This window comes from Anopheles merus, chromosome 3R, assembly GCF_017562075.2.
Source record: "Anopheles merus strain MAF chromosome 3R, AmerM5.1, whole genome shotgun sequence".
Lineage (NCBI taxonomy): Eukaryota > Metazoa > Arthropoda > Insecta > Diptera > Culicidae > Anopheles > Anopheles merus.
In genome coordinates this window covers 42,367,238-42,375,138 of record NC_054084.1, presented here as the reverse complement: position 1 = coordinate 42,375,138, position 7,901 = coordinate 42,367,238, and the positions used below count along the sequence as shown (strand labels likewise).

The 7,901-nt window shown below is 37.7% G+C and overlaps 2 protein-coding genes and 2 non-coding genes across 15 annotated transcripts; 3 read left to right on the top strand and 1 right to left on the bottom strand.

Annotated features, from left to right (window-relative positions):
• The first annotated feature begins 1,888 nt into the window (after positions 1-1,888).
• On the top strand, positions 1,889-6,642 carry LOC121596117 (tRNA N(3)-methylcytidine methyltransferase METTL6). Of its 12 annotated transcripts, XM_041920777.1 has the most exons (11): positions 2,859-3,028; positions 3,227-3,288; positions 3,488-3,557; positions 4,295-4,356; positions 4,556-4,624; positions 5,085-5,154; positions 5,354-5,423; positions 5,613-5,675; positions 5,876-5,927; positions 6,164-6,272; positions 6,505-6,642. In XM_041920777.1, exons 1-7 carry the CDS (start codon positions 2,957-2,959, stop codon positions 5,393-5,395), a joined length of 447 nt encoding a protein of 148 aa, XP_041776711.1. In that variant the 5' UTR covers positions 2,859-2,956; the 3' UTR covers positions 5,396-5,423; positions 5,613-5,675; positions 5,876-5,927; positions 6,164-6,272; positions 6,505-6,642. The 12 variants fall into 12 exon arrangements, with proteins under 12 accessions (XP_041776707.1, XP_041776706.1, XP_041776708.1 ...); XM_041920778.1 differs by lacking the exon at positions 5,085-5,154; XM_041920782.1 differs by lacking the exon at positions 3,227-3,288 and having other exon boundaries at positions 2,907-3,028.
• On the top strand, positions 5,975-6,080 carry LOC121598137. Its single transcript, XR_006005529.1, has one exon. It is a non-coding gene; the product is annotated as a small nucleolar RNA snR60/Z15/Z230/Z193/J17 (small nucleolar RNA).
• LOC121598135 lies at positions 6,329-6,434 on the top strand. The gene has a single exon (XR_006005528.1). It is a non-coding gene; the product is annotated as a small nucleolar RNA snR60/Z15/Z230/Z193/J17 (small nucleolar RNA).
• Positions 6,633-7,707, bottom strand: LOC121596119 (gamma-secretase subunit Aph-1). The gene is made up of 2 exons (XM_041920783.1): positions 7,376-7,707; positions 6,633-7,282 (listed from the first exon to the last, which is right to left on the bottom strand). The coding sequence occupies exons 1-2, from the start codon at positions 7,595-7,597 to the stop codon at positions 6,785-6,787; spliced, it is 720 nt and encodes a 239-aa protein (XP_041776717.1). The 5' UTR covers positions 7,598-7,707; the 3' UTR covers positions 6,633-6,784.
• Positions 7,708-7,901: the final 194 nt, after the last annotated feature.

Here is a 7,901-nt window from a genome sequence, read left to right as displayed (position 1 = left end):
AAACACATACTTCAATCGGTTAATACAATCGAGTCATGAGCTTAGTTTTATATGTGAGAAGTATTGTATTGATTTAATAAAAAAAAAAACATTTAAAATAACAACCGCAAAGTAAAAAAATAATAAACCAAGTAATTACAAATAAATAGGAATCATTAATTTTCTAAATGCTCATAGCACCCTATATTAGACATTTCGTTATTTAAAAAGGAATAGAAAATAATAATTCAGACAACTGCTTTATCCCGGTCGCCATTTTTAAAGAAAACAAAATATTTGAAATAATTTGTTTTATCCAATATTGTCAATGGCGTTCTGTTGTTTTTGCGGAAGTGCAGGTAAACGATTTATGTATGGCGCACCGTGCAAGAGCGTGCGCTCCAAACATGTTTGAATGCATTTTATACACATTTGAGGTTAAATGATAAGTCTCAATTTTTGACAGCATGTTGAATGCAGTAAAATAAGGGTTGGTGATAATTTGAAGATATGCAAAAGTATACATTTTTTAAAATTTATTACCAATGTTGAAAAAATGTTGTTTTTAGTGCGATTTTTGTTCGGTTTGTAATAAAAAGGGTGTTAGAACAAGAAAGGAATATTTTTGTTTATTTTTCATTAAAAGTAAATAAAATTTCCTTTCAAATGATAGGTATATTATTCGTCCACCTAATACAAATATTCACACCTAAATGATTCATCCGGGGTTCCGCCGATTTAAGGGCCCCGAAGATCGCTAGTCTATAGTATGTATAGAAATGAACAGAGTACTAGCTACAGGTGCCCCAAAAGGATGAACCCTGGGCTGATGAATCATTTCTTCTTGTTTGGCTCAACAACCGATGCCGGTCAAGGCCTGCCAACACATTTGTGGGCTTGGCTTTCAGTGACTTATTGATTTCCCCCCATAGCAGGATAGTCAGTCCTACGTATGGCGGCACGGTCCATTTGGGGCTTGAACCCATGACGGGCATGTTGTTAAGTCGTACGAGTTGACGACTGTACCATGAGACCGGCTTTAAATAAAAAATATAAAAAATAAAATTGGGGGATAGTCTATTGTTGGAGTCTTCGTATTTATGCATATAACCGATAAAACCTTGTCGTAACGCGTTGTCATTCAAAGTGGCAGGTTCGTCACCGCCGCACCAAAAGAGCATTAAATCCCTCATCTATCTGGCAGTAATAACTATGAGAAAAATTTTAATTGTTCAAAATGTCTAAATCGATGTGTTATTTGAGGACTAAAAACTAATTCAAATCCAATAAAAATAATTTAAAAACCACGTTTTTTTAATTAACCTTAAACTATAAAACTAAAAAAACATTAGGTGTAATACGTTTCCCCTTTGGTTTCTAGTATGTTTTCAATATCAAGGAAACAAGAAATAAAAATAGCTCTGTGGTCCATTCAATTAGCGCGTGGCCACGGAGGTGACAAATTGTTGAAAAAATTTTCAACTTTGTCAAAATTCCTTGTCAACTGCAAAAAGAGCTTTTCTCGTGGCCGCACCAAAAATATACAAAAGAACGACAAAAAGCTGCAACATCTGAATATCATCGATATTTCGTTTAAGAAGTACTAAATAGGTACATAAATCAATTATCAATTACCTTCTTTGTGCAGGAAACAAAAAAGTATCAACTTTACTACCGTTGTATGAGTGATTGCTTTCACCATGAAAATAGCTTCATCAGAAGTAAATTAACATAAATCATTAATATCTCAGTTTAGTTCCATGCCATTCTGTAACCGTACATTCAAATAAAATCGATTTGAAATTATTGACATCTCATCGTATCTATGCACCTTGATGATTTTGTACGATTTTGACAGTTGTTGCTGCGCTTCCGGAACAACATTGTGTCTGTGTGAGTGAGCGCGGTTTCCTACAGTCGGCAATCGAAGCTTTGACGCCGGAACTTTTCTAACATCAAATTCTTTCCCATTCTCGTTTCAAGGAAGGAGGACGTGTATCAATCTACTTCTAATGGCAATTGCTGAACTTAGGTGCCGAAGTGTTAGCTGGACATCTGTGAATAGGTGACACTGGCATTTTAAGAATGGACGAGCCTGTTGATTCCAAAACTGTGGATCCATTTAGCGTGGATCGATTTCCCAAGCAAAAGACTTTCAATCTGGGTGACGTTGTGACCGATGCGGCCAAAATTCTCACCGAGGAGGAAAGGGCCAAATTGGAGGAGCAGAACAAACGCCTGGTGACGCCGTTCAAAGCGCTGAAATTAGAGCAAGAGGCCCGCAAGCATTGGGATTTGTTCTACAAGCGGAATGAAAACCGGTTCTTCAAAGATCGCCACTGGACGACGCGTGAGTTTAGCGAGCTGCTGGCGGGTGAAGATCCGGCTGCCGCTGCTAGCTCCTCGCCACTGGCCAAGCCGGAAAACGTGGAAAAGATAAGCGTTGAGAAAAAGCTGTTAGAAATTGGGTGCGGTGTAGGGAATTTAATATTTCCCTTAATCGAAGACGGGCATCGTGACTACTTCATCTATGCGTGTGATCTGTCACCACGTGCCGTGGAGCTGGTGCGGCAACATAACCTGTACGATGAGCGATACATGAAAGCATTCGCCTGCGACATCACGACGGAGGAAGTGTTCCAGACGCTACCCGAGGCCAGCCTGGACATAGTTACGCTGATCTTCGTACTGTCCGCTATACATCCGGAAAAGTTCCAATCGACGGTGGCCAACATTTACCGGTTGTTGAAGCCGGGAGGGGTTGTGCTGTTCCGCGATTACGGCCTTTACGATATGGCTCAGTTACGGTTCAAGCCAGGGCATAAGATAGCGGAAAATTTCTACATGCGACAGGACGGTACGAGAAGCTACTACTTTGCCGAGGAGGAAGTATCGAAATTGTTCAGTCAGGCCGGTTTTACGGTGATCGTGAACAACTACATTCATCGGCGCACGGTAAACCCGAAGGAAAACATCGATGTGCCAAGAACATTTGTCCAGGGGAAGTTTCGAAAACCGGAGCAAGCATGAGGAAAAATCATTCACGAAGGTAGGTTTGCGTTAATTGAAATATGATCTTCGGTTTTCTTTCGAATGATGAATGTTCTGCACAAATTTTTCATGAATTCAATGATTGAACAAGAAGAACGGCCGACTGAAGAATTCAATGACAACGCTGAATACTCAAGAGCTGACAAATTTAGTTCTCTGAATCTAATCATAATATTTCCATTATTTTACTTTTCAGAAAATTCTTTGGAATCCCCTCGTTCTCACACTGACATTCAGCGGTCCTCATCATTTGAAGAGGTAAGTTCTGTGTAAATTAACACATTAGATTAACTATTCTTTCGAATGATGAATGTTCTGCACAATTTTTTAATGAATTTAATGATTGAATAAGAAGAACGGCCGACTGAAGAATTCAATGACAACGCTGAATACTCAAGAGCTGACAAATTTAGTTCTCTGAATCTAATCATAATATTTCCATTATTTTACTTTTCAGAAAACTCTTTCGAATCCCCCAAAGTGCTCGTTCTCACACTGACATTCAGCGGTCCTCATCATTTGAAGAGGTAAGTTCTGTGTAAATTAACACATTAGATTAACTATTCTTTCGAATGATGAATGTTCTGCACAAATTTTTTATGAATTTAATTATTGAATAAGAAGAACGGCCGACTGAAGAATTCAATGACAACGCTGAATACTCAAGAGCTGACAAATTTAGTTCTCTGAATCTAATCATAATATTTCCATTATTTTACTTTTCAGAAAACTCTTTCGAATCCCCCAAAGTGCTCGTTCTCACACTGACATTCAGCGGATCTCATCATTTGAAGAGGTAAGTTCTGTGTAAATTAACACATTAGATTAACTATTCTTTCGAATGATGAATGTTCTGCACAATTTTTTAATGAATTTAATGATTGAATAAGAAGAACGGCCGACTGAAGAATTCAATGACAACGCTGAATACTCAAGAGCTGACAAATTTAGTTCTCTGAATCTAATCATAATATTTCCATTATTTTACTTTTCAGAAAACTCTTTCGAATCCCCCAAAGTGCTCGTTCTCACACTGACATTCAGCGGATCTCATCATTTGAAGAGGTAAGTTCTGTGTAAATTAACACATTAGATTAACTATTCTTTCGAATGATGAATGTTCTGCACAAATTTTTAATGAATTTAATGATTGAATAAGAAGAACGGCCGACTGAAGAATTCAATGACAACGCTGAATACTCAAGAGCTGACAAATTTAGTTCTCTGAATCTAATCATAATATTTCCATTATTTTACTTTTCAGAAAATTCTTTGGAATCCCCTCGTTCTCACACTGACATTCAGCGGTCCTCATCATTTGAAGAGGTAAGTTCTGTGTAAATTAACACATTAGATTAACTATTCTTTCGAATGATGAATGTTCTGCACAAATTTTTCATGAATTTAATGATTGAATAAGAAGAACGGCCGACTGAAGAATTCAATGACAACGCTGAATACTCAAGAGCTGACAAATTTAGTTCTCTGAATCTAATCATAATATTTCCATTATTTTACTTTTCAGAAAACTCTTTCGAATCCCCAAAGTGCTCGTTCTCACACTGACATTCAGCGGTCCTCATCATTTGAAGAGGTAAGTTCTGTGTAAATTAACACATTAGATTAACTATTCTTTCGAATGATGAATGTTCTGCACAAATTTTTCATGAATTTAATTATTGAATAAGAAGAACGGCCGACTGAAGAATTCAATGACAACGCTGAATACTCAAGAGCTGACAAATTTAGTTCTCTGAATCTAATCATAATATTTCCATTATTTTACTTTTCAGAAAATTCTTTGGAATCCCCTCGTTCTCACACTGACATTCAGCGGTCCTCATCATTTGAAGAGGTAAGTTCTGTGTAAATTAACACATTAGATTAACTATTCTTTCGAATGATGAATGTTCTGCACAAATTTTTAATGAATTTAATGATTGAATAAGAAGAACGGCCGACTGAAGAATTCAATGACGATGCAAAATACTAAAATGCTGACAAATTTAGTTCTCTGAATCTAATCATAATATTTCCATTATTTTACTTTTCAGAAAACTCTTTCGAATCCCCCAAAGTTCTCGTTCTCACACTAACATTCAGCGGTCCTCATCATTTGAAGAGGTAAGTTCTGTGTAAATTAACACATTAGATTAACTATTCTTTCGAATGATGAATGTTCTGCACAAATTTTTAATGAATTTAATGATTGAATAAGAAGAACGGCCGACTGAAGAATTCAATGACAACGCTGAATACTCAAGAGCTGACAAATTTAGTTCTCTGAATCTAATCATAATATTTCCATTATTTTACTTTTCAGAAAACTCTTTCGAATCCCCCAAAGTGCTCGTTCTCACACTGACATTCAGCGGATCTCATCATTTGAAGAGGTAAGTTCTGTGTAAATTAACACATTAGATTCGCTATTCTTATGAATGATGAATGTTCTCACCAATTGTTTCAAGAATTTAATGAGTGAGTGAAAGGAACGGCCAACTGAAGCATTTGCTTCTAATAAACGATAATGAATGATTTTTGTGACGAGTCTAATCAAGTTTTTCCATTAATTTACATTACAGTAACTGTTTCCTGGTGGAATGGACGTCCCCGACATTTTGAACGTACATTATAATAATCGATAGGTGAGGAAATAATCAAAATGCCATACAAAAATATAAATATTGTTTTACATGATGTTAAAATGTATCAGAAGAATAATGATCGATAATCACATTATTACGTTATAACCAAAAGGATGCTGAAACAATAGCAGCATTAAAAAAATAGATTGCTTGTTCCAAGGTTGCAAATGTTAACATTTTGTATCGTGTTTATTGTACAGATTTTGACCGGAAGTTGCTGTAATATAAAATACTTAGCGACATCTTAAGAAGGTATGTATTTGTTGTTTTAATTAATTATATATAAATGCAAAATTGATAGTTTTTACTTGATGACGCATAGTTCAGTTGATCTAACTGTGATAACACATGAACAACGCATTCAATGCGATGAAACTGGTCTTTCGCTCCTATCTGATAGCAATTAATTTTTGTTGTACCTTTAAATCTTTGTTAACATCACCATGTTTTTTAAAAGATTGTAATGTTACATTTTCTTTCAATTTCAGGTGCATGATATTCTTTGTAGCTTAACTAGGCTCATAGTCAATGAAACTTTCTTCGTCGCACATTGAATCATCCACCAAACTTCCATCCAGGACCGTGGAATTTCGAATGGTAAGTTGCACTATTTTAGTCAATCTCTATTTTCATTATTATCGTGCATATTGTGTTATTTTTTATTGATGACGCATAGTTCAGTTGATCAAACTGTGATAACACATGAACAACGCATTCAATGCGATGAAACTGGTCTTTCGCTCCTATCTGATAAAAGAATAATACTCACGATCGAATCTTTCAAACATTTGCGATTGTTTATTGATTTGATTTTTTTCTTCTTTTCCAGGAATAACTGTTGCAAGATCTGGTCTTCCTACAAACGGTGTGATATTCAACGGCATTGGTCTTAGTTTATTCCAATTTGTATATTTTTACCACCAGTGAAAATCAGAAAATATAACAAACATCTTTAAATATTGTATAATCTGCTTGTGTGCCGTCGAATTTATTGTTTTATACGAAAGAAATTTTGTAATGCATGTGTGAGAAACAGATACATAAAATGGATTTATAAATATGGTAAACTATAGTTAAGATGTTCGTACACGAAGTTATGTTTTGGAATTTCACTTGCACGTGAGAAACTTTCGGAAGGATGCGACGGTACCGCCGGCCACCTGGAACGCTATCGCGCCAGTAATGCCGACCATCGTGTACGAAATGAGCAGCGTGACGGCGTACAGGCCGCTCGCGTTCAGCAGCGTCATACAGGAAACGAACAGATGGCTTGCCACCACGTAGCCGAGGTGATAGTAATTCTTCACATCGCAAGCATTGAAAAAGATGACGCTCCAGAAGGTGTGCAGCAGGATCATGGCGAGCGATTGGGCGGCACTGATCAGCATGAAGATGTCCGAGGCCGCCTTTAGTCCCACCGTTGCCGGTCCGACCGAGTCCGCCAGAATGTTGACCAGCGAAAATGCTCCACTGATGATGCCAAAGCCCAACCCAGAAGCGTACGAAAGAATGTGTCGATAGTCGGCAATGCGCACGATGTCCGTCACCTCTTGTAGGCCACTTTCCGTCTTGCGGAGTACCATGTACATCAGGTAGCGGAATCCTTCCTGAAAGAGGCAACCACAAGGGAAAAAGCGTTAGCGATGACTCACGAAAGAGCCGTGTGCGATACGTGGGAAGGTGTATGGACGTTTACAAACCTGAATGAAAACGGAGCATATCAACCCGAAGGTAACCTTTGAGGTGACGGGATGAAATGCTAACCAAACGGTTGACGAAAGTAGCAACGATACCAGCCAAAAGAAGGATGCAGCAATCAGGATGATAATGCGGATCGGATCGTGCGCTATCGTGAGGGCAAACATAGCGACCGGTGGTCCGAACGCTAGAAAGCTGCAGCCGAAAAATTCCACCACCGTCATGTTCCTAGCTAAATTATATCACTTCTTGCTTCTCCAAATTATGCCACACTGCCGCGTGCCTCACGTGCACCAAGTTTTGTGCGAAAAACAATGTTTTTTAGTTGATTGTTGGACAAAAATGGACAGCGAAACGTAAACAAACGGACGGTACTTGGCTTGTATCAAATCGGTCCCCTGCCTCTTCTCCATTCCGTTCCGAGCTGTCAGTCCTTGCAAGAGGGTTGTTTTTTCGCAGAACTGTCAAAATACAACAAAAGAATGGGTTGACGTATTTTGAAACAAGTTAGGACTTGTAAAACGCAAT

Excerpts from the sequence above, each read along its gene's own strand:
- LOC121596119 (XM_041920783.1), bottom strand. The coding sequence starts at position 7,597 with ATGACGGTGGTGGAATTTTTCGGCTGCAGCTTTCTAGCGTTCGGACCA. Across the intron at positions 7,283-7,375 it reads TATGCTCCGTTTTCATTCAG|GAAGGATTCCGCTACCTGAT; the intron begins GTTTGTAAACGT and ends TGCCTCTTTCAG.
- LOC121596117 (XM_041920773.1), top strand. The coding sequence starts at position 2,065 with ATGGACGAGCCTGTTGATTCCAAAACTGTGGATCCATTTAGCGTGGAT.